General features: G+C 45.5%; 1 protein-coding gene across 1 annotated transcript in view; it reads left to right on the plus strand.

The window, feature by feature from the left end:
- Window positions 1-2,997: 2,997 nt before the first annotated feature.
- APCDD1L (APC down-regulated 1 like) overlaps window positions 2,998-24,892 on the plus strand; it is a 30,947-nt gene continuing 9,052 nt past the window's right edge. Inside the window, exons 1-2 of the mRNA XM_075901135.1 lie at window positions 2,998-3,306; window positions 19,466-19,640. Coding sequence (XP_075757250.1) covers window positions 3,270-3,306; window positions 19,466-19,640 — 212 coding nt within the window. The 5' untranslated portion in view covers window positions 2,998-3,269. The remainder of the gene's footprint in view (window positions 3,307-19,465; window positions 19,641-24,892) is intronic.

Raw genomic sequence — 24,892 nt, forward strand, 5'->3', positions numbered from 1 at the left:
GTCATTGCAATAATTTGCTTCTCTTGGCATGTGTTGCTAGTTCAAACAGGAATTAGCTGAGGAAAAGCTTATGGACTATGATACATCAGGTCAGACTAGATGATCGCAGTGGTCTCTTCTGGCTTTATAAATCTAGCACAACAGCACACATGGTCCAGACTTATATGAGCATCAAAAAATAGCCACATTTATGTCTGTCAGATAAGAAATGAAACGGAATTCCTGGCCATCTGCAGTAAATAAATATTCTTCAGCTTGATGTCCTGGCAGTTTTATTTGGATATAGTGTCCTTCTCATCCTAATGTTATTGTGTGCTGTGGAATAGTCACCATACTCTAGCCCTGGGGTGGGCAAAATATGGCTTGCAGGCCGGATCCAGCCCATCTAACATTTTTGTCCAGCTGGAAGTGCAGTGGGGTGCAGAGGAAACAGCCGTGGCTCCATGCTGCTCCCAGAAGCTTCCGGCTGCTGCTGCCATGTCTCTGTGCGCCCCTGGCTGGGGTGGGGCAGTGTGTCTCTGTGTGCTGCCCCTGTCCCCCCCCACCCCACACCGTCCTCATAGCTTCCATTGTGGGGTGGTGCTTATGAGCATGGGCAACAGCCTCCCTCCTGCCAAAGGGCATGCAGAAACATGCCAGCAGCAGCTGGCTGCTTCTGGGAGTGGCGTGGGGCCATGGCAGACAGCCATAGCAAGCAGGCAGCCTGCCTGAGTGCCCTGCTGCACTGCAGGCCAGGAGCCGCCTGTGGTAAGTGTGTCCCGACTCCTGGCCAGAGCCTACACTTTACACCCCCTCCTACATCCCAATTCTCTGCACCAGGTCAGAACTCCCTTTTGCACCCAGACTCCCTCACAGACCCCGCACCTCCTCTATTGATATAGTAGAAATGTGCAGCCTGTGGTTACTTACCAACGTCTGTGGACAACCCCTGCTCTAGACAGTCACGGCTGCTTATCAATGGTTGCAGAAGTGATCCTTTTAGATTACATGTTTATATTATTTTGCTATGTTTGCAAAGTCCTTCAGGGGCTTTGGGGATAAAAAGAGCCACATAAATGGAACCTTTTATTATTATAACTCTGTTTTATAGCTATTACACGTGATGGTGATAATTTTCAAACACTGGTGAAAGAAGTGTTTTTTTTAATAGATTTGTTTTTGAAAAGAATTACTGCCAAAATATCCCAAAAGATCTCTGACTGTAGTAAGTCCATATTAGAATCAGCTTATCTTAGAGAACACATTGAAAATATTATAAATATGAGATCAGATGCACAATTTAAAAGTGAGACAGCTGTTATAAAGCTATTTGTACCATAATTTTTCAAAGTGATATGTTTGGTTTTAGTTGACATGTACCTCATTTCAAAGCTGCTCCTTGCAAAATTGTTCCATTTTCTTTAACATCATGGTTAACTGTTTTGGATTTGGGTTTTTCCCTCCTGCCAATGTGTTAGATAAAAGATTACAGCATTGTTGTGAGTGTGGTGATTTGGACTAATGACTGGCAGAAGCATTAGTTACTGGATTTTGTGCATTTGTGAAACAAATATAATAAAATAAACAAAAAGTGCCTGCACTGCTGAATGGACTTTGTTAATTTATTTTGACAAGTGTAATGTAGTTTTAATGACTTAAGGTTGTACTTCAGAATAGTACTTCATAGTAAAGGAACTGTGTGATACTTTTTGTCAAGGTACTGAAACCTTTAGCAATATGAAAGCTCACTACAGTCCTGAAGTCAATGAAGCAGGCACAGGTGAGCAAGGAAGGGATGGCTGGACTAGGCTCTAGGTTTTGCTCTCCTTACTCAGGCAAATAGTCTGGGATAACTATTGTGAGTCTGGGAAGCTCAGGATCTAGCCCTAAACTTTTTCCAGCAGAGGGGAGGAGGTAGCCACTTCTTTAAGGAGAGCAGAGTTTGCAGCTGAAACGATCCTGCTCAGACAGATGAGTAGTTTGTTTTAAGCCTGAAGGACCATGCTTGGGTGTCTGTTTCCCAACACCTATGTCTGCTTATGTCTCCGTCTGGAAAGGCGCACGGCTAAACCTCAGCCTTTGGTGCGGGGCGTTGAAACGATTATTACACGAGCAGAGTCGTGGGACACGCTGCCCACTTGTTGCACGGTCGCTGAAGCGTGGTAGAAAATGCCTCCAAGCAGCTTTCCTGCACCGTCCCTCAATCTTTGGTGTCCCTGGCCCTTTGGGAGTGGGAGTATCTCCAGGACGCGCTGCAACCCAGTTTAATGTCCAGGCAGAGCGGGTCACAGCCCAGCTGCCCGGCTAGGGAGGGGCCGGATCGCTAGTCCAAGACGCTTCCCCTACTGAGAGCGGCACCGACCCCGAGAGTCTGAAGGGGGGAAGTTGGTTAGCCTGGCTGTGCCTGGCCAGCTCAGGGTGCCCCGCTCCCAGCCGGAGGGGGGCGGGCGGGGCAGGGGACTGACAGCCCATCGCCTTCCACCGCGGGCGGCTGCTGCTCCTCCGCTCTCCTTCCCTCTCGAGCCCCCTCTGGTGATGGTGACCCCCTCCGGCGGCGCCCGCTTCCCGCGCGAGCCTCCGCTGCAGCCCCGGGGCAGAAAGACGGCGCGGGCCGGGCCCAGGCAGCAGAGCAAACCCGCTGCCCCTCCGGGTGGAAACAGAAACCTGTCTCTGCCCGGCGCCTCCCCGCGCGCTGCAGAAAGTGTGTGTGTGGGGGGGGGGGGGCGGAGCGCAAGGGGGGGCTGGCTGGGGGCCTGTTTCCAGCGGCGCCCACGCACGGGACCGCCCCCGCTGCTGCCCGCTGGCCGGAGCTCGGTGCGTGGCCGGAGGTGGGGGGGGGGGGGACATTGCAATGAGCGGGGGTGGGGGGGGACATTGCAATGAGCGGGGGTGGGGGGGAAGGCGAGGGAGTCTCCACCTCTTCTGGCAACTGGAATCTGTAGCTGCCAAGCCCCATTCACGCTCCCCGCAGCGCGGGGGGGGGGGCGCAGGCGGTCCCAGCAAAGCGCTGGCCGAGCCGGAGCCCAGTCCCGCCGCGAGACACAAGGGGGTTCGGGAGCCCCCACACTCGCCCCGCCCTCCGCCCCGAGGCGCAATCCCAGCGCAGCGCCGGAGCCGCCTGACACCCCCCCGCCCTCCCCACACACACCCAGGGCCGGGCCGAGGCGCGTCTCGAGGCCCCTCCTCGCCCCACATGGCGCCGCCGCAGCGGCTCTGAGACTCTGCCCCGCACGGCCCGGCGGCTCCGTCCCTTCTCGGCGGGCAGGTGGCAAGGAAGCCGCGTGGATACCATGGGCCGGTGCTGGTGCCTCTTTGGGCTGCTCCTAGGTAGGTGACACGGGAGCGCTTTGCACTGGCGGGTGGGGGATGCAGAGTGGCGCTGGGGTGTCCTGCCTCCCTCTTAGAGATGGCTCGGGATGCTCCAGACCGGGTCTTCCAGCAGCCCGGGGGGGGTTGAAAACACCCCCCCCCCCCCCGGCTCTCTCCCTGCGGCCGGCTGCACCTCGGGGAAGGCGAGTTTCTCTTTCCTGCCGCCTGAGCTGCGAGTTGGCCCCCAACCCTGGCACCCCCGGCCGCAGGGGCCACCCTGACGCGGCGCATCCCTCTGCCTTGCTTCCGCGCATTGCAGGGGAGTTTTGCCTCCCGCGGGGCGCGCTCCCCGGACTCCGGATCCGCCAGGCAGAGCGCGGAGACTTTGGCTGCACAAGGAAAGTGGCGCCCGCAGCGCCTCGGACCCGTGTCCCCAGGCGGGCAGCGGCTTGCCCCGGCCAGAAGCCAGCTCCCGCCCACGGGACAGTCCGCAAAAGAGCCGCGTTAATAACGAGGAAGAGCCAAGCACCGTCCCACTCCCTGAAGTGGCCGGTGATGGGAGAGAAGATTCGTGGCTTTGGGGGGGGGCTCCCCCACCCTGATCTCAGAGCTCCCCGGGCCCTCCCTTGATAGTCAGGCTTGTCTCACGGAATGACCCAGGACTGGAGGGTTTCTGCCCTTTGATTCGAAGTGACTTCCGATACTCCCTAGAGCTGTTTCCAGCGTGAATTCGGCAGTTGGGGCTGGAAGTGCCTAGGCGGCCCGGGATCTGGTAGTGATCTGCTCAGGGGGAGCTGACTTTGAGAGGAGTTTTTCATCAAAGCTCACATGTTAGGCTCATAGAGAGAAGAGAGGCAGCCTCTGGCTCCCACCCAAAGCTCCCTGCCTGCTGCTGATCAGTACCCCGCCGACCTCCTCCCTGGAAGCTTTTGCAAACTTTCCTCTAATTCTCTTTCTTTTCTGTGCCAGTCAATGACACAAGATAAGGAATTGAGCCCCGGGGTAACTCTAGGAAGGGCTGGGAGGCTCTTCTTGGGACCATTTCCCAGGAAGTAGCACCTTCCTCGGCGGTGAAATACATCAGAGGGATCTCACCTCTCCAAGAGGAGACACGTCGAGTTCCCCACTGAGCCCCAGGGATTGCTCCAGACACCCAGAATCCTTGCGCCCCACCTTTACAGCTGGCAAGGTTGACATCTGACCACAGCTGTCAAGGAGCTGCAGCAAGAGATCTCTGTGAATGCTCAGTGCTAGAGAAGCTAGGTAACCGTGCTGGGAAAGAAAAGCAGCGGCATAATTGATTCCCTGTTAAAAAGGAGGGAGCCAGTGGGAGGGAACCTCTCCTTTGACAGCATGTTTCTCTAGAAAACACCAGGAGACTCTGAGCTGAAAGTGTCCATGTCCTGTGTGAACTGAACAGAAAAAAAAGTAAAATAGAGCATTGAAAGGAGAAGGGGTGATCTTGAGGCTAAGGTGCTAGGCTGGAGGTCTAGAGACCTGTCACAGACTTCCTCTTTAGTTTTTTCCTCTGAAAAAATATGACCTGCCTCTTAAGGGCGTTTGGTGGCTCTGTTCATTAACGCCCGTAAAGCGGTTTGAGACCCGTGGGTAAAAGGCAGCATGTAAGTTCAAAGCATTTAAAGCACTAAATGCAGTGAGCAAGGACTCAGCTAAGGCTTTTAAACACTTAGCGGTGAGTCGATCTGGTTTTGTGTCCCATCTGTCTCAGCTTCTGGTGGTGATGTTTAAAGGAACGCATCATCAGATCTGAATATGTAAACAAGATTAAAGCTAACCCTGGATTGATCAATTGTCCACCCAGCTGTGTCATCTCAGCTGAACTTCAGGGTCGCAGAGCTCCTTCCTTATCAGTTTATAATCTGTATTTCAAGTGTTTAAAATTGATGGCAGCATTTTGCCGCTAGTGCATAGGAACTAACATCAGTTAATGGTGCATCTTTAAAAGATGATGCTCCAAAAAGGATCCATTGTACATAACTATATCTCACTGAATATAAACTGGTATGCAGGGACCTGCTGTATGCTTCATCATATTTGCAATGTCTGACTGCCCTGTTTGCTTGGATAAAATAGGTTATACTGCAGTGTTTAGCTGTTGATTTCTTAGTGTTATTACTTTTGCAATATATCATCTTAGACTTAGGAAGCTAGAGCTTTTTTACAATTAATATTTTATTTTGGGCAGAGAGGTAAGGAAACCAAAAGACTTTTGAACAGTCTTGCTTAGGTGCTTTCTAATATTGAGGTTGATTTTCACAAGGGTTGTGTATCATCCATTAAAACTTTGTTTGTATAAGTAACGTGTGTTATGTAGTGGGCAAATATAGGAACCCATTTAAAGTAAAATCTCTTTCCAAATTTGGTTCTGCCAGATGCAGTCTCTTCTAGGACTGGATTTCAACTTTGGTTTTCTCCATAGCAATTTCTGGCTTTTGAAAATGTCCTTACTCAACAATTTGTGCTTGTGGGGAAAATATAGAAACCACAATCTATTTTTTCACTTGTGATTTTTTTTCTTTTTATATCTCAGCCTTGTCTTTATCTGTATCCATATACTTCGCAATATGGCTAAGCTATCATTATGGAAAGAGCAAAGAGAGTCAAATCATAGGATCATCGCCCATTATTCATTGATATTTTGGGTAGCTTTGAAATATAGAATAAAAAACAAAACAAAACAATCCAGCAAGCAGACAACAAATTAGTAAGCAAGCTTGGTCTCTATTAAACATAAACAGAATACTGTATTGTTACTTGGTCAGTAAAATATGTATAAACTTGGTATTATCTTTATATGGGATTTGCTTTCTAATCATATAATTGAATTCAACTGTTGATCTTATCTTAGGCTTGACCCCATAATTTCCAAACTTAAAAATAAACACTGAAAGTCAAGAAGTCCTTTTATTTTAAAAGCTGACTAGGTTCTAAACTAAGAGAAGCTGCCCATGGAAAATATTGGTGTGGTGTATTGGAATGTAAAACCTTCAACGAAAGTTTAGATAGAAATTGAGCAAGCCTCTTGTGGTCTTGTGTTTCCAGAAATGAACGGCTCTTTGGTGAAGGAGGATCCAAAATTGGAGTGAGTTACTTAACGCAAAGAAAGGAGAATGACTGCTGTTAGTACAGCATTTAGTATTTCCTGGGTCCCCTCATTCCCTCCACCATTAGACGAGAGAGCCAGCTCTGGGCCCCATTGAAGTCAATGGGAGACCTTCCACTGACTTTAATTGGTTTAAGGATCTGGCTTGAATTGTCTGCCTGTGTATTTTAAGGGTTTATTTCTGCTCTTTTAGAAGTCAGTAGAAGTTTTGTCACTGATATCAATGGGAACAAGATTGGAGCCTCATTTAGAGTAAACTATGAGAAATTGTACAAGGATTTAATCAAGCAGCATTCATAATAAAATGCCTGAAGTGGGGGAAGTAAGGGTATACTAAGGAAGAAGGCATATCTCAACCTGACAAGCCCTGAATGTGGGATGCAACATGTCACAACGATTCTAAATGAGGGACACTAAAAGTGTTCTTGCACAAAACTTAAAATGCTGCTGAATTCATTCTTTTGATGAAAATAACTTTTTTTCATAGGCCTAGCTTTATGATCCTTTATTTCTGCTGTAAACACTGTTCAAGAGTAAAAGTGAGTAGGTGATTTTTTGACTCAAGTGACACCAGTAAATTGAGGGACACTGCAGAGCTCTGGAACAGTAAGCTTTGCAGAACAGGTCCAGTTGGTTCCCTGATTAACTTTTCCTTTTAACTTCTTTCATATGTATTTTTAACGCGCTTGACCAACCTTTTGATTTTATCAGCATGAAAATGTTTTACACTATCAGATATGCTAGGTCATACAGATTCTGTTAGAAAACATTTGCAGAGACTTAGCTCTAGTGTATTTTTGCTCACTTTTAGTATTGGTAATAAAGCCATATCCTGCCATGGAAACATGCAAAACATCCAGTGAAGTCACTTTACACACTGCCAATAGAAGTCATACTCTATCATCAGTCAATTCCCCAAACAGCCACTGAAGATTCACTCACAACTCCCACAAAAATAGCTTTAAGCACTGAACTCTTGGCCTCACTGAAGTGAAAGGCAAAATGTACAGGATTTCATCCTGTATCTTGGGGTCAGTTCACACCCAGAACTCCCACTGGTGTCAGTGGAATTCACCTCAGATCTCACACTGAAGTCCATGAGATTTGAAGTGCAGATTACTGGCTGGTTATGACTTTAAAAGAGTTTTTCTTTCCCCTTTTGAAACAAAACACGATACTTTGTTTTTCGTGTTAGTCAAATAATTTTTCAATTAGGCCACCTGGAAAGGCCAATGAAAATACAGGTGACAGCAGAAATTTATGGCAAGAGAGTCCTAAACTTTTTTATTTAATTTTAATTTCAAGTAGTGCAAGTCCTATTATTAGATTTTACGTGATGTAGGTTGAACGTCAGCCTTAATTTCAGCATCTGCTGGCAGCATTTAAGAGAACTGGAATGCATCAAAAGTTGGCTGATGTTGACAGGCCCAACAGTAGACTGAAATTTCAAGCTATCTAGAAACCACACCCAGACCCCTGAAAAACACATGTTTAAACAACTCTAATTCTATGCTTTAACTGAACAGGCAACCATTTTCTGAGGCTACATGTGACTGAGTCAAATATGTTCCCTCATGACTTTGTTTCAGAATGCATTGCTGGTCTGAAGGCATGTATCAGTTTAATACCTTTGGGTATGTCTACACTACCCTCCTAGTTCAAACTAGGAGGGTAATGTATGCATACCGCACTTGCTAATGAAGCCCGGGATTTGAATTTCCCGGGCTTCATTAGCATAAGCGGGGAGCCACCATTTTTAAATCCCCGCTGCTTCGAACCCCGTGCAGCGCGGCTACACGGGGCTCGAACTAGGTAGTTCGGACTAGGTGCCTATTCCGAACTACCATTACTCCTCGTGAAACGAGGTGTACTGGTAGTTCGGAATAGGCACCTAGTCCGAACTACCTAGTTCGAGCCCCGTGTAGCCGCGCTGCACGGGGTTCGAAGCAGCGGGGATTTAAAAATGGCGGCTCCCCGCTTATGCTAATGAAGCCCGGGAAATTCAAATCCCGGGCTTCATTAGCAAGTGCGGTATGCATACATTACCCTCCTAGTTCGAACTAGGAGGGTAGTGTAGACATACCCTTTCTGTGGGATTTTTTTTTTGAGACAGCTTCCATCATCATGTCAGCTAAAGTTCTGAAACTGGGTGGCTCACATTTTTCTTCAGCAACAGTCTCCAGCTTTTCGTTGTTCTCCACCCTGCAGGCCTCATTCATGGAGCCAAGAAGGAGAGTCCGATGGTCTTTCTGTATACTGTAATTCTATTTGTTCCTATTATTACGCTCTCTATTATTGTAATGCCTGGGAGTTCCAGTCACGGGCTAGGGCCCCATTGAGATAGGTGCGGTACACACATAGAACCCAAAAATGGTCCCTGTCCCCTCCCCCCCGAAATCATAATCTAAGTGCCTGTTGTCTGATTTTCCAAGGTATTTAGGTGGCAAATGGGATTTTCAAGAGCACCTAAACAGTTTAAGCATTGGATCCCTATTAGGTGCCCATCTACATCTTTAGGCATCAACATTCTTTTCAGAATCTGATCCCCAATTCCTATGATTCTGGTTTCATAGAGCCAGGCTGTGAGTCGCTTGATCTTGCTGATGAGCCATTATTTACACAGGCAGTTCCCTGGAAGACAACAGGGTTACTCAGATTGTTAACCCCTGGGAGCAAGGCCCATAGCAGTCCAAGATGCAAAGGTCTGTTAGACTCAAGTCTTCTCCCTGTCAAGGGAGAGTTACTCTCTACTGTAAACTCAGCAATGCTTTGTGCAGTTTGCTAAAACATGCCAAGGGAATGGGCTGTGACAGCTTTATAGGTTTCAATGTCAGGAAGTTTATCCCAATGTTTAGGCTACATTTTTCCTTTCTTAATGTCCTCCCAGCAGAACTTCTTTATTCACTCATCCTTTCCTGGGTGGTTACAGCCTCTGAATATTTATAGACTGTCATCATGTCCATCTCTCACAGCTGTCACTGAGCCAGGCTACATGGTCAGAGTTCTCTTCACTCTCCTCGTAACTCAATCCCTCCCATCGCCTAATTGTTTTTGTTGCTCTGCTCGCAGCTCCTGCCAGTGCCCTTTTGCACTGAGCAAATTCTATATTTATGTTAATATTCTAAGGTAGGTGGTCTCCTTTGTGCTCAAGATCCACATAAGTGATTTAGACATTTGAAATGAGGTTGGCTAAGCTGTCGTCTGATTACCAGTTCCTCTCTTCAAAGCTTTCTGGCAAATAAATATGCTTAGGCATCACTATTAAATAGGGCCAGGATGGCCACTAATAAAGTGTCTCGTAGAGAGGTTATATGGATCTGCCAAAGCAGCAGAGGCATTCTATAAGCTTGAAGTGATGGAGTGCCTTTAATTTAAAAAATGTGTATTTTGTTTTCTTTTGAGTTTCCATCTGAGTGAAGGAAGAGAGATGTGATTTTTCCCTTGGTTAAAAAAAATACGGATTCCAATGAGAGTGTCTGTTTTATCTAGTCACAATTGCAGCACCTGTCTTAGGCTGTGTGTGAGTGTGAAGTAGTATGTTGGTACCCAAATTCCACCCTCTATGTATGCAGGAGACTAGAGGAGTTTTATTAACGCAACCTACATAACTAAAAGCAAACTTGCACCATCACTGCAGTTCTATGGAAAAAAATCTCTGAGTTTCCTAGTCATTTCCTTGTGTTTGGTGTTTCTCATTTATCAGTGCCAAACTTTTACAGCAAGCTAGGCCAGAGTTGGACATAGCTTTTCAGAGCTTGCTGAAACTAAACACAGAGAGCAAACCAGTTCTCTCATGTATTTTTACCTCTCATAATTAACCCCCCTCCCTCCCTATTCTGTTTTGCAGGTGCATGTAATTATCAGGCATTAACACCAGGGGAGTTCTGAATACATGTTCTCAGCCCACAGAAGGACAAACCCTTTCAAGCACACTTGTCTCTTATTGGACACACCTGAGCTATGCCAGCCAGTGTGAACTCAGCTAGGGCCTAACACTGTTAGCTAAATACATGTTACCATTGACCTAACCACAGTTTCTAAACCTGGTTCCCAGATAGTATTGATCACAGGTTCCCTTGAGTTGATTTTTTGCCTATGACCAGCTGGCTACGGAAGATTGTCTTCAGTTTCTGGCTCCATGTAATAGTTTAAGAAAACTATTAGTAGAGCAATTCTACATGGGCCAATTAGGAAAATAAGTTACTTGCCAAGTTGTGATGAAATGAGGATTTTAGCCAGCTTGTTATGTTGCATATGATTTCTACTGTCCTGCAGTAACCATATGTGTCCCTCAGTTTCTCTGGGCACTATATTAATACCTAGATGGCAATTTTGGTATAACAACCTCCCACATGTACACAATGGCCAATGCCCTTTGTAATCTGAGCCCGGGAAGGGGTGCAACCAGGTGACACCTTTTGCCCAGGAAGCAGGATGAAGGCTGGAGGAGGAGCCTGGCTGGGGTGCTGAGACAGGAGCTTGGAGCAGGTGAGAGTGTCTCCTTCACTTCCATCCTCTCTCGTTCATATATCACCTGTCATGTCTGACCTGAGCAATGAGGTACACCGGAATAGAAAATGAGACGGTCTGTCTATGAATGGGCTGACTTCTAGGTGGTTTATCTTGACTCAGGAAGGGCTGGCATATTTTAGAAGGAAATGTCGTGCGGTAACTCCAGCATCTCTGGAGTCAGAAATGAGCCAGCTCATCAGTGTATTAATCTAAAGGAAACAAAGTTACCAGAGAATTGGGACCAAACTCTGTCTTCACTTGTACCCATATTGAAGTCAACATGGTGTCTAGGGAGAGAAGGAGGGTAGAATTGGGCCCATTGTTGTATTCAAACTTTTTTTTTATAATTCTGCATTTTGACAAAATAAATTAATGTAAGATTGGTATTTAAATAGAAGAAACTGTTGACTGAAATATTACAAATACAACAGGCCTTATCTCCTCTTTAGGGATATTTCATCTGTTTGATCACTTAGGGTACATCTACACTGCCCGGAGGTATGCCAAAATAGCTACCCTGTGTCTTAACAAGCCGCCCATTATTTCTAAATATTTTTTGGAATAATGGGCACATTATTTAAGCATTTCTGTAACCCTCGTTCCACGAGATTTAAGGGATGTCTTGAAATATTGCGTTATTTTGCAATTTGGCAGTGTGTAGATGCGCCAAATTAGAATCGAAATAAGATACTCAATTTGCATAGCGTAAAGTGAGCAAAACAAGTGATCCACCCCCTGTCATCCAGTTCCAGCTTTAGGCATTCAGAGATTTTGGGGCACCCAGAGAATGAGCTTTCTTCCCTCACCATCTTGGCTAAAAGCCATTGATTGAGTTATCTAATTATTTTTTGAAACCCAATTATACTTTTGGCCTTTTCATCTCCTAGAAAGGGAGTTCCACAGGTTGATTGTGTGTTATGTGAAGAAATACTTCCTTGGGTTTAAGTTGTCTGGCCATTTATATCATTGGGTCACCCCTGTTTCTTGTGGTATGTGATGGCGTAAATAACACTTCCTTATTTACTTTCTTCACACCTTTTATGATTCCATAGAACTGTATCATATCCACTCTTTGTATAGGTTACACCTCTATAAATTGGAACTCTGGTCCGGCAACATCTGTGGTCTGGAAGGACCACAGATGTTCCAGGATCAGAGAGACTAGTGCACTGTAGGAGAAGGAGACTGGAAGCCTGGCACTATGCAGGGGTGTGGGGAGGCAGTGTGCAACTCAGCTGGGCTGCAGAATGGGAGGGCCAGGAGCTGGCACACAGCTCAGCTGGGCTGAGGGGGGAGCCAGGAAGGCCAATGGTGGGGACAGCGGGGGCGGCAGCTGGGGGGCCAGAAATGACCTCCCCAGCTCAAGAAAAGTCCCTCATCTGGGACCAGTCAGGTCCCAAGGGTGCCGGACCAGGTAGGTCCAACTGTAGTCTCTTTTCTAAATGTAGCTGTCCCCGTCTTTATAATCTCTCTTCACGGGGAAGCTGTTCCATATCCCTAAACATTCTTGTTACCCTTCTCTGTACTTGTTTCCAGTTCTAATTTTTTAAGATGGGCAACTAGGACTGCACACAGTAATCAAGGATCTATAAAGTAGCATTATGATATTTTCTATCCTTTTCCTAATTCTTCCCAATATTGTTCAATTGTTTTGATTACTGCTACACACCGAGCAGCTGTTTTCAGAGAACTATCCATGATGATGAAAATCTCTTTCTTGAGTGGAACCAGCTAGTTTAGATCCCATTATTTGGTATCTATAGTTCAGGTTATGTTTTCCAGCACCCATTATTTTGCACTTATCAGCATTGAACACCATCTGCCATGTTCTTGCCCAGTCACCCAGTTCTGTGAGATCTCTTTGTAATCTTCACAGATCCCTACGTTTCTAGCTTCAGTAATTTTGTATCAGCTGCAAAGTTTGCTACTTCACTGTTTACTCCTTTTTCTAGATCATTTCTGAATATGTTGAACAGCACTGGATCCTTTGGAACCTCACTATTTACCTCTCTCCACTGTGAAAATTGACCATCTTTTCCTACGCTTTGTTTCCTATAATTTAACCAATTACTGATCCATGATTGGACCTTCCCGCTTAACTTTCTGCCTATTTTGCTTAAAGCCTTTGGTGAGGCTGTAACCTCTGCAGATGTGAAAAATGAAAAATAGTGCCTTATAGTTAATTGTTCTAAGTTAATAGAATTTATAATATAGGTCTCCCCCCACAAAACTGTGTTCTTGAGAGATTATTTTGAGCATATTAAAAAGACCACTAATTTAATCTCAGCACAAATGCAAGAGAAATGGAGTTAGTAAACTATGACTATTTTCCTCACATTTAGAAGAATGGTCATTCTTTTAGCTGCTAACTCCAAATCCATTTTGCATGCTTTCTCAGGGCAGAAGAATGGCTGAGGAATGCTTTGTTAATAACGCCTGGGTGGATAAGTGTAATTCACTTATGCAAAATACATTTGTATGTTTCTTATCCATAGTTATGTTCCAGTCTGAACACTCCTTGTAAAATATCAAAGGTTTAGGGTCATTCTTAAAGAGCTATGTAATTCCCCGTGACTGCAGGCTCTGATCTTATTCATGCAAAGTGTGACTTACTGAAACATTACACTTATAAATGGAAATAACAACTTTGGCCATAGGAAGCAACAGCGTGTAGTAATCTAGCCCTGGAGAAGAGTTGACCTACAGTGCCTAATTTTGTTGCAGTCTGTAATGTGGGCAATTTCTTCTCTCTTTATTGATAAAGAAACAAAGATATGTATCTGAACTCAAGTTTTCTTCCAAAATCAATTTGCTTGGTAGAACACAAACAAAACTTACCTCCAAAAAGGATATTTCTCTACTGTTTTTTCATTATTAGTATTCATTTAAAAGCTGAGAAGTGGATCTGAACCTATGTAGCGGATCAGTCATTCTGGAAGGATATGTGCAGAATAACCTCTTATGGGATGAGTTCTAGTTTGAAGGTCCAAATCTGAATTCCTACCAGGAAAACTTCCTCTTAATTTTAACTGGAAGTTAGCTTGCCTAAAGACTCAGGATATGCCCCTTCATTCGTTGATATAGGTTAGACCTCCCTGGTCCAGCACCCTTGGGACCTGACCAGTCACAAATGAGGGATTTGCTGGACCACGGGAGGTCCCCTGCCAGCTACTCCCCAGACTGCTGCTGGCCTCGGCTGGTCACCCTGCTGACAGTTCCAGCCAGGCTGCCTGCTGCTGGCTCCGGCTCCCCTCCTGGGCTGCTGTGACCCTGCCCCTGCTGTTGGCCTGCCCCATGTTACACTGTCGCAGCCCAGTTTTGCTGTTCAAACCTGTCCCTGTTTTGTTAAAGAAATTGTACATGTACCAGATCAGAGACAGGAAATTAGGGTTGCCAACCCTTGAGGATTGTCCTGGAGTTTCCAGGAATTAAAGATTAATCTCTAATTAAAGATTATGTCATGTGATGAAAGATGCAGGAATAAATCCAACCAAAATTGGCAACCCTACAGGAAATGCTACTAGTGCAAGCCACAGAGTGGGGATGTATCAACCCCCTTGCTGAACAAAAAGGGCTTAAAATTAGGAAAACAGCATATGAGTTTGCTGCAAGAAAGTGCTCTTAAATGGCTTTCCAGCTATTCTCAGTATGAGGCTACTCAGAGCAATTACAGAAAACCCGCAGCCTTGTTCCACTTGCCTTTCGGCAAGCTGGTGTCTGAATCTGATGACTTTCTTGTTTAGCTGCAATCTATTCCTGTTGGGCCACTCGTGGTGTTTTCAGCACCCACACTCTCTAAGCCATCCAAGCACATTTCCAAGGGCTCCATCACAGTGGCGTTTAAGATCAGAGGGGCTTTTCCTAGAGGCTAGGCCTACATTACAGAGTTTTTGCGCAAAAATGGCTGTGCGCCAAAACTCACAGAACGTCCACACCTCAAGCACGTTTTTCCACAAGTAAAATGAAAGAACAGAGGGGTTTTTCCAGTGTAGGTATTCATCTTTCTATGAGAAATAACTCCTTTTTGCTCGAGAGTTCTTGCTCAAAAAGGTGTGTGTGGATGGGCAACAGGGGTTTTTTGCATAAAAACAGGAAAAAGGAAAAAGCACAGGTGCCCTGATGGCCATTCTGGGGATAACTATCAGCGCTTTCTTTCGAGAGAGCATCCATGCAGTGTGGACGCTCTCTTGCACAAAAGCACATTGCTTTTTTGATGCGCCTTTGCAGTGTGGACGCTCTTTTGTGCAAGAAGTTTCTGTGGAAGATCTCTTCCACAAAAAGCTTCTTGTGCAAGAAGCCAGTAGTGTAGACGTAGCCAGAGCCAATGACAGTTTTACAGCAAGACAACTTGGCACTTGTAGACAGAATAAAAGACCCCAGGAGGGAAAGCCTCTCTCTGCTTTCTGAAGGTGGGGGTGATTCAGAAGACTTTGCAATGCTCAACTCAAGTTTAATTGCTCCCATTGCCACCTGCCCTGATCTAGGGCTCGTATATTGGGCAATGACAAATCTTGGGGCTGAAGAATGAGCACTAAAGCTGTTTTATTAGTGATTTAGACCTTAGATTAGACTAACATTTTTGGGGGGGCAGGGGGTGTCTCTTAATGCCCTGCCAACAGCCAGATCCTCAGCTGGAGTAAATTGGCATTGCTCTATTGAAATCAATGGAGCTAAGGCTCTGGCCCATGGTGTTCACATTTGTTTTTGACACCGAGTGACTGTGCTGTGGAATTTTCCTGACAGCTCAGTCTCTTATAATCTTGCAGAACATCCCATGTACTGGCTTTGTTCAAAAACACCTTGCAAATTAGAAGATTTAAAGCCGAATTCCATTCCACAGGCTAGGCTCAGATCCCTAGTCATTTGAGTGGGTCTGTCAGTGATATACGGGTGGAGGATTTGGTTTCTCTTCCCAAATTAAGGGCCCTGTTGTATCACACACACCCCCAAAAAAATTATGCAGAGCTCACCAGTGATGTCAGTGGGGAGTTCTGCATGTTCTAGAAATTTTTATATATACAAATCTGTAGCACTTTGCTGACAAAGAAAAAGTTATAATATATATACCAGTCTCGCTGACAGGCGGGGAAGAAGGGGTTATGCCCTGGAGGCCCAACAATTCAAAATGGCCCAGAGCCTCGACCCTTGAAATCACTGCTGGAGCACCTCATGGCACGCTCTAGGCAGCACTTACGGCTGGGCAAGGCAATGCCCAACCCTGCCCCTTCCAACCAAGGCCCTGCCCCTTCCCAGAGTGTAGCGCTTCCTCCACCTCCACCTTACCCAGGGGCTTGGAGAAGCTGTCGGCTCCACTGATACATACGTATAGGGTTGCCAGATGGTTTAACAAAAAATACTGAACATTCCACTCCCTCCACCCCCCACAAAAAATCTGTGGAGAAAAACTAAGGGGGGAGACCAGAGTTGTTGAGCAAAAAAAAAAAGGCACTGTGCCTTTAAATGGCCCCTCACTCCCTCACCCCCGCCAAACACGGCAGGGGAAATGTCCCCGCCATGCTTCCATCCAAGGGAAACAGGAAATACCGGACAGTTCACATGTCTGGCATTTTCTGTTTTTTTTACTGGATGGGGGACCCAAATAATGGACAGTCCGGGTGAAAACCAGACACCTGGCAACCCTATACACATATGGACACAATACACGATTGTTCCACTTTTTGGTAGCAAAGCGCCACTACATTTATAATATAATTTTTATATATATACAAATCAGTGACATCTTGTTGCCCAAAAAGTGGAACAACTGTTTTTTGTGTGAGACAGACATGCGGTGGGTCAGTTTTTTTGCCCTGTAGCTCTGCTTCTGGGTTGGAGTGTTATCCCTGCATAACGTCCCTCCTCCACACAGCAGGAAGATTCCAGTTTCACATTTTCTCCTTTCAGAGTCCTATCCCAGATGTCTTAAGTCCCCGCAAGGGACAGATGGGGTAAGCCACCAAAGGTCACTTCCAGAGCAGGGGCACAGACTCCTTACCAGGATGACCCTGGCTTCTATGATCTTTGGGGGGGAGGTTGCTTTTTTTCCATGGGAGATGGGAGTGGAGCAAATCCTGCTCCTGTGAGGTGGTGATGAGGTAATCTACAGAAGAGAATCCTCACAGCTTTTAGGAAGGAAAAGTCTGATGCTTAAATTGCAGTAAAGCCCTTCAAAAAGGGTTTGGTGCTGGCCAAACTCTGGCAATTCTTGTTCTGTAGATGCAGCAGATAGAACTATATAGTAAACTGTCTCCTCAGCTTCTTCCATAGCCAGACTAAAGAGCAACCTCTGTCGTCTGCCCCAGTCGTTGAATGAAATCTTCCAGCAGGCTGCTAGGTGAATTATAGAACAGAGCAAGAGTCAGCCAGCCCCGCAGGAGGCCTATAAAATGAATGCAGCCCAGCACCTAGCCAGTTAGATGGATCAATGTAAGCTAGGGTTTCAGGTGTTTTCATTAGAAGGCATATCGTTTATTCATAGTGGGCCAAACCCTGGCGATTCATAGGTCTTACTCAGGCAAACTGCCAGGGGCTCCAGCCAGAGTTTTGCCTGAGTAAAGAGTGAATAAACATCCAGAGAAAGTCTTTAGGATTTAGCTGAGTGTTCACACATTCCCTAAGCCAGTAACATCCGTGGTTATGGGAAATGAGGTAAGTGACAGAGTTACTGTCCTTATGGCAGGCGACAGGAGAGGCTCACTTTCCCATGTTGTAATTCCCTGCTCCAGCGGCTGCCTCAACAATAGATTAAAACCAGGGAGGACAAAGAGCTCTCAGACAGAGTGGAAGATTTCATCTGGGAGCTGATTGGGTTGAGAGGGATCTCCAGCTGATCTGCACATGCAGCAGTTGAGCTGAGAGGTATGCCAGTTTATTGGGCCTGCAGTGATCATCCTGGATCAGAACAGAGGCTCCGTCCAGACGGGTGGGAACAACCGGGTTTCACACTCTCCTAAAGCCAGCTTCCGGACTGAGCGCCAGAGCAACCCACAGTGTTGTGCACAGAGGCACGCTAAGATGCAGCAATGCAATTTAAGATGCTTTTAAGATGATCATGATTTGTAAATCGTCTCTTCCCTGTGCTGTTGATGCATTCAGCAAGCCTGCTGCTGTCTAACCTAATCAGGATGCAGTGAATGAGTGATGGGTACAGGGAACACTTAAGTTGTGCACCAACATCTGTCAGGCAAAATGACTAAATCTGTTGCGTAATGGAAGCAATGGCCTGCAACTGGCTACATTTCAGTTGTGATGAAAGTAATTGCTGTAGGAGGCTATGTCTACACTGGGGGGTTTTTTTCCAGAAAAAGATAGGCAAATTGCAAACCGCAATTTGCGTACCTTTTTTCTCTTGTTTTTTTGGAAGAGGCTTTTCTGACATTTGGCCCATCTACACGGGGCCAAATGTGGGAAAAACCTCCTTTTTTGTAAGATCCCTTATTCCTCATGAAATGAGGAATACAGAGATTCCGAAAGAACCTGCCCATTTTTTCAGAAACTGTTCCAGAAAAGCAGACTGATCCCTGGATGCGGCAGAGTTTTTTCGGGATACCTCTATCCTGGAAAAACTCTGCAGTCTAGACATTCCCTAAGTGGCACATTAGGATCCTTTGAAGTGAAAGACATTGCCTTAAAATTTGTCATTCCTGTTATTCATCTGTATTTGTAATTTCCTCCATATTGTTACTTTAACTAAAATGTGCCAGCCTGAAAGAATTAAATTCACAAGAAAGATGTAAGGATTTAGCTTCCTGGGACGAGCAGGTTAAAATTAGTCCTAAACTGAGAAAAAAATACAAAAGTACAACAAAAACATGCAGTAAAATGTCCCTTATAACACTTCACAGTTTAAACACAGCTGTGCAAAGTTCTTTGGCAATGCGCTATGTATCTTAGAGAGAGAATATTGTGTCATTATTAGCGGCGTGGGTAAGTACATTTTAATGAACTCTAAAGTCAGTCATGCAACGGGCAGAGTCTGAGCCAACTTGTGGGCATTTTTAAAGAACTTGTGTTGCTCCCATCTCAAAATAATACTGTTGCTTGTTGGGCTTTTGAGACTTCAGAGTACAGAGATTGCTTTGTTCTCCGAATTTATCTGATCAAGAGCCATAAAGAAATGGGCTTTTTTTTTTACTACAGCAGCTTTCTCACTGTTTCATCTGAACTCACAAGGGAATAATAAATGCATGCGCGGGTAATGTTGGGGATCATGAAATAGCCGTGAAAAGCTGGATACTCCCAGGGCTTCTCAAGTAGTCTCTGTAAGGAGAATCACTACACTTGAAACAAGTGGCTCTATCTGCAGTTCTTGGACAGGAGAAACAATCCCTTTCTGGCAGAGTGACAGGACTGAAGTCCCCTGATCTGAAACTTAGCAAAAGGACTAAAATAGTGAACCAGAAAAGCTTATTGACAAGAAATTCCTAAAACAGGCAAGTCCCATTTGGCCTTAAAAAAACCCTTCAGTCAAATGAATACATTTAACTGAAAAGTGCAGGAGCGACTGCATCCATGTTCTGAAAGCATCTGTCTTATTTTAAGCCTATGCGTCTGGAAAACAGCTATGGGAGGTACCTGGATCCGAAGCTCAAGAGCACAGCCCTGGAAAACTGCACTGGGAATCAGAGTGCCAGTACCAACTGCGCCACCTACAGGACAGCGCTCAAATTTCAGCTCTTCTGCCTCCCAGCCTGGAAGGTCATTGGACTTCTACAGGGTAAGGATCCCTGAAACTCAGAGGAGTTTGCAGATTTGTTTTGCCTCCTCGCTAGACTCTGCTGATGGGGCAAGGTCACCTTACTAAATAGCATCATGATGGTGCACGGATGGGCACACACTGTGTTAAGCTGTAGAGTGCGGGTGCTGTGGGTGGTTTTCCTATGGGCAAAAGGTCATGTATTGTTCGTGGCTGGAAAAACGCCCCAAATTAAAGAGGCAATAATCCTTTAATTTTGGGGTGATTCAATATGTACCATTTGCAGCTGGCTCTTTAATTTGGCAAAGGGCTGAATCAAAATCCGTGATAGCAAAACTATGATCAGTTTGGAGTGTGCTCTAAAAGCCAGATCCAAATACTCTCTCTAGAACTTCCTCCTTCCCTCTCATAGTTTGCCATGTCTGCCATACCCCAGCTGCAGATGTTGCCCCCTTTCAATGCCCTAAGGGCTGAGGGAACACACCACTACACAGAACTAGGTTTGAAAACACTGAAGCACTGCTTTAAAGCATCCTGTTGCTTACACATCGTTTTACAATTTCTTTATGTGAACAGACTTGGGCAAAGTCACGGCTCTGATTACTTGTGAGGAGCTATTGCTCGTTGACACCTTCTATTGTACACAAGGAAACAGACACCAGTATACCTCTCATGACGAGCAGGAGATGAACAGAGAAATTCATGACTGATAAACTCACAGGGGCAGTAAAAAGGAAGGAAAATAAGGGATTTTCAATTTAAGTTCTCTCAGGAAGCATGTTAGTTTTACCTCACAAAAATTCCACTAGCAACCACTTCATGAAAAATAAACACCCACTTTCAGGGCAAAGGGACTTCTAACTGATATTACCACTCCTAAATCCTAGCCTATGCCAAATTTCTAAATTAAGTGTCTGAGGGCTGAGTTCTGGGGATTAGCATAAACTCATGAATTAAATTAATCTCCCAGGCCAGAACAAGCAGGTGAGCTGCAGCAAATTTCCACATCCAGGCTAAAGTAAGTAACTGAACTAGATGATAACCCCAACCCAAACTTCTTACACCTAGAACAGGCTTGTAAATGGAGTGAGCTCCTAAATTGGAGTAAGAGTCATAGCCTGAGACACCAACTCTAGAGTCTTTTAGCCCCACACTGATTGGTTTTGGCTAATCAGTCCCCTCCATATGTCCCTAAACGGAGTCTGACAGGCAGCAGTAATCCTCATCCTCTTCCTGCATACTACCCCAAAGTCAAAAGGCCAAAATGTCTCTGTTTTTCTAACAAGGGCAATGAAAAGGAGAAGCATCTGTCCCTCCAGCTGGCTGTAGTGTTCTCAGTATCGCCAACCCCAAGGCTGCGTCTAGACTGGCAAGTTATTCCACAAGGAAAAACTTGCCAGCTGTCTACACTGGCCGCTTGAATTTCCGCAAGAACACTGACTTCCTACTGTCTGTGCTTCTTGTGGAAATACTATGCTGCTCCCGTTCGGGAAAAAGTCCTTTTGTGCAAAGCTTTTGCGCAAAAGGGCCAGTGTAGACAGCTCAGATTTGTTTTGCGCAAAAAAGCCCCGATCGCAAAAATGGCGATTGGGGCTTTTTTGCGGAAAAGCGCGTCTAGATTGGCACGGACGCTTTTCTGCAAAAGGTGCTTTTGTGGAAAAGCGTCTGTGCCAATCTAGACACTCTTTTCCGCAAATGCTTTTAACGGAAAACTTTTCCGTTAAAAGCATTTGCGGAAAATCATGCCAGTCTAGACGTAGCCCAAGTGTTCAAAAAGCAGGAGTCACGTTCCAACCAAGCATAAGAGTCTCAATCATACCAAAGGCTTTCTTTTATATGCCTTTTGATATTTAAGCCTTTAAGTGTCGTGTTTTCAACCTTTTCTCAGCAGCCATAGACCAAGGGTGCCATTTAGGGGGAGCTAGGGCCAGCAGCCCCCACTAAAGTTTGAACCTCTAGATTTCATACTTGCGGTCTGCTTAAAGCTGCCTGCCCTGGCTCCAGAGGCAGGTTTTAAATGTAACAGAGTTTGAGGTGCTTGCAGGTTTACCTTTGGGGCAGAGAGATTGTTATAAAAAGAGGAAGGCGGGTGATTAAGAAGAACAAAAGGCTTTGTTATGCAAGTAATCGAAGAATTCAAGTATTCAAGAATTCTTAGAGCATCATGAAAACATTGCCAGGCACTCCACTGAAAAGATAGGAATAAAAGATCTGTATTTGGACCACTGCTGTTAAACGTCTCATAAATGTTCTTGGAAAGGGGTAAACAGTGAGGTGGCAAAATTTGAAGATACTACAAAATTACTCAGACTAGGGGACAGGTGGAGTGGGCTGATGATTAGCCAAAACCAAAGCTGATTGCAGAGAGTTACAAAGGAATCTCACAAAACTGGGTGATTGGGCAACACAAGGGCAGATGGGATTCGGTACTGATAAATGCAAAGTAATGCACATGGAAAAATGTAATCCCAACTATACATACAAAAATGATGGGGGCTAAAATCTCTGATACCACTCAAGAAAGAGGTTTTGGAATCCTTGTGGATAGTTGCCTGAAAACATCTGTTCAATGTGCAGTAGCAGTCTAAAAATTAAAAAGCTAACAAAATATTGGGAATCATTAGGAAAGGAATAGATAAGACAGAAGATACCATATTGCCTTTATATAAAGTCATTATATGCCCACATTTTGAATACTGCATGCAGGTCTGGTCGCCCCATCTAAAAAAAGATATATTGGATTTGGAAAAGGTACAGAAAGGGCAACAGAATAATTAGGGGTAAGGAACAGCTTCCACATGAGGAGAGGTTAACAAGACTGGGACTTTTTAGCTTGGAAAATAATTGGTGTAGAAAAATAGAATAAGGAAATGTTATTTAGGCCTTCACTAACATAACACAAGAAGTTCACACAAATACATTTATGGGCAATAGATTTAAAACAAAAATAATTTCTTCACAGTCTACCTGTGGAACTCGTTGCCAGGAGATGGTGGAAAGGCCCTAATCATATCAGGGTTCCAATATGATCAAAAAAAAGTTCAAGGAAGATAGGTCCAATATCAATGGCTACTAGCCAGAATGGGAAGGGATGGTGTCCCTAGCCTCAGTTTGCCAGAAACTGGGAATGGGCAACAGGAGATGGATCATTTGATGATTGCCTCTTTGCTTCATGCCTTCTGAAGCACCTGGCATTGGCCACTGTTGGAAGACAGGATACTGGGCTAGATAGACCACTGGTCTGATCCAGTCTGGCCATTCTGATCTTATATAGAGCCCAAATGTACCTGCCCCTGCTGTAACCCACTAGACCTCACTCCACTTCCAGAGCTGAGATAGAGCCCAAGAGTCCTAATAGTGTCAATCTCTCCCCTTGCAAAGTTAGTAACAAAGTAAGAATAGACATTAAAATGTTAGGCTACGTCTACATTGCGCATTCTTGTGCAAGAAGATATGCAAATAAGATGTGGCGATGAATATTGCCGTGCCTCATTTGCATACCTAATGAGCCACCGTTTTGCACAAGAACTATTCTGCCTGAAAATAAGCAGCAGAACGGCTCTTGCACAAGAGGGTATAGACTGCTCCTTCTTGTGCAAAAGCCCCTTGCGCAAAATGGTGGCTTAAGTATGCAAATGAGGCACAGCAATATTCATCGCCATACCTCATTTGCATATCTTCTTGCACAAGAATGCGTAATATAGACATAGCCTTAAGGTTAGTGTCCCTTCAGTGACTTGCCACAAGATGACAGAACGTGTTAATATTAGAGCTGAGCAGCTCTAATATTTATTTCATTTTCTTTCATATGGGAATTAGATACAGTGCTCTTGTCAGCTAACTGCTAAGTTATCTGCCAAAAGACTAGTGTTTTCCAGTGCCTTAGTAGTAGGGTTGCCAAGTGTCCAGTTTGAACCGGACAGTCCAGTATTTGAGCTTTCTCTTTGGAAACAAATTGCAAAAATATGAGAAAATAGACATGTCCAGTATTTTCTAAATAAGATGTAATGTAGATTGTGATGTAATGTCAAGTGTGTCCAGTATTTTTGTTGAAACCATCTGGCAACCCTATTTAGTAGCCCTAGAAAGAGGTAGTATGTGTGTGTGAGGGAGGTGGAATGGGATCTCTCCCCCCTATTTGCTACTTGACTTGTACTGAGTCTGCCCAGTAACACTGCTGAAGCTGCTGTCTGCCCTCCCCCCTCCATGGTCTCACTTTCCCCCTCCATCATGATATGCACAGGTTGGCCCCCTCAACCAAAATCTGAAATGGTGCCTCTCAGCTGGACACTTGAAGGGGATGGGGGGGGGGCGGGTCTTATGCAATCACATGATGATGAGAGCCAGGGGCTGGAAGAATAACCCCAGATGTCCTGGTAACATCATGAAAGGCTGACCACAGTGGACATTCCTATCTTTAGATGGGACTCAGAAAGGAACTTTCATACAGGCAGCCTATGTGAATAGACAACCCTATTCACAAATCTCCCCCCTGAACCTCCACTGTTGCTGTGGTGGACTACTCCCTCACAGGACCTTATGGTGATGGGTGTTAGGGAGACCCACTGTGTTCACTCATTGGCAAGTCTCTGCCATTCACCATGATACTCCATTGCCCCATTTCTCTGTGCCGCCTAGCAGAGGAAACGCAACTTGATCGTTTGACAAGCCATTTGTTTAATGCTACTTGAGTGAGGGTAATTAAGATTCTCCCCACCCTTTCGTCTTTTGGCAGCTGTGCCCAGGGGATTATGGGGTTCTTCTGCGCAAAGAAACTCTGCTCTGTTGGTTTGTGGGTGTATTGTTTTAACACGGTGCCTCTTTGCTGCGGATGCAGTGAAATGAAATCACCACTGCAGGAATAATTGTGTCCTTGGAATGCCAGGGGGCCGACAGGATTGCTAGGCCCATGGGCAATGCTGGGGGTGAGGCCTCAGGCAGAAGGGGCAGATCTGGGGCACCCTCTGTGAGCGGCCTGGAGCACACCATGTGGGGCTCTGGAGCGCATAGCGTGGCACTTCAGTGGTGATTCAAAGGGCCTGGGGCTGTTGCCAGATTAGCTGAGAGCCCTGGGACACAGGGCAACTGTCACTTTTGCCTCCCCCTGTCGACAGGCCTGGTGAGGTGAGACGGGGGAAGGCCCTCGCTGTCAATGGGGAAGGGAGCAGAGCAACAGTGAAGCCTCTCTCATCATGGGGACAAAAGAGGCAAATGCCCCGTTAATTTCTCTGTACAGACTCAGGCTAGAATTCAAACCCCAGCTCTTCCACTCA

Source organism: Pelodiscus sinensis, chromosome 18, assembly GCF_049634645.1.
Source record: "Pelodiscus sinensis isolate JC-2024 chromosome 18, ASM4963464v1, whole genome shotgun sequence".
NCBI lineage: Eukaryota > Metazoa > Chordata > Testudines > Trionychidae > Pelodiscus > Pelodiscus sinensis.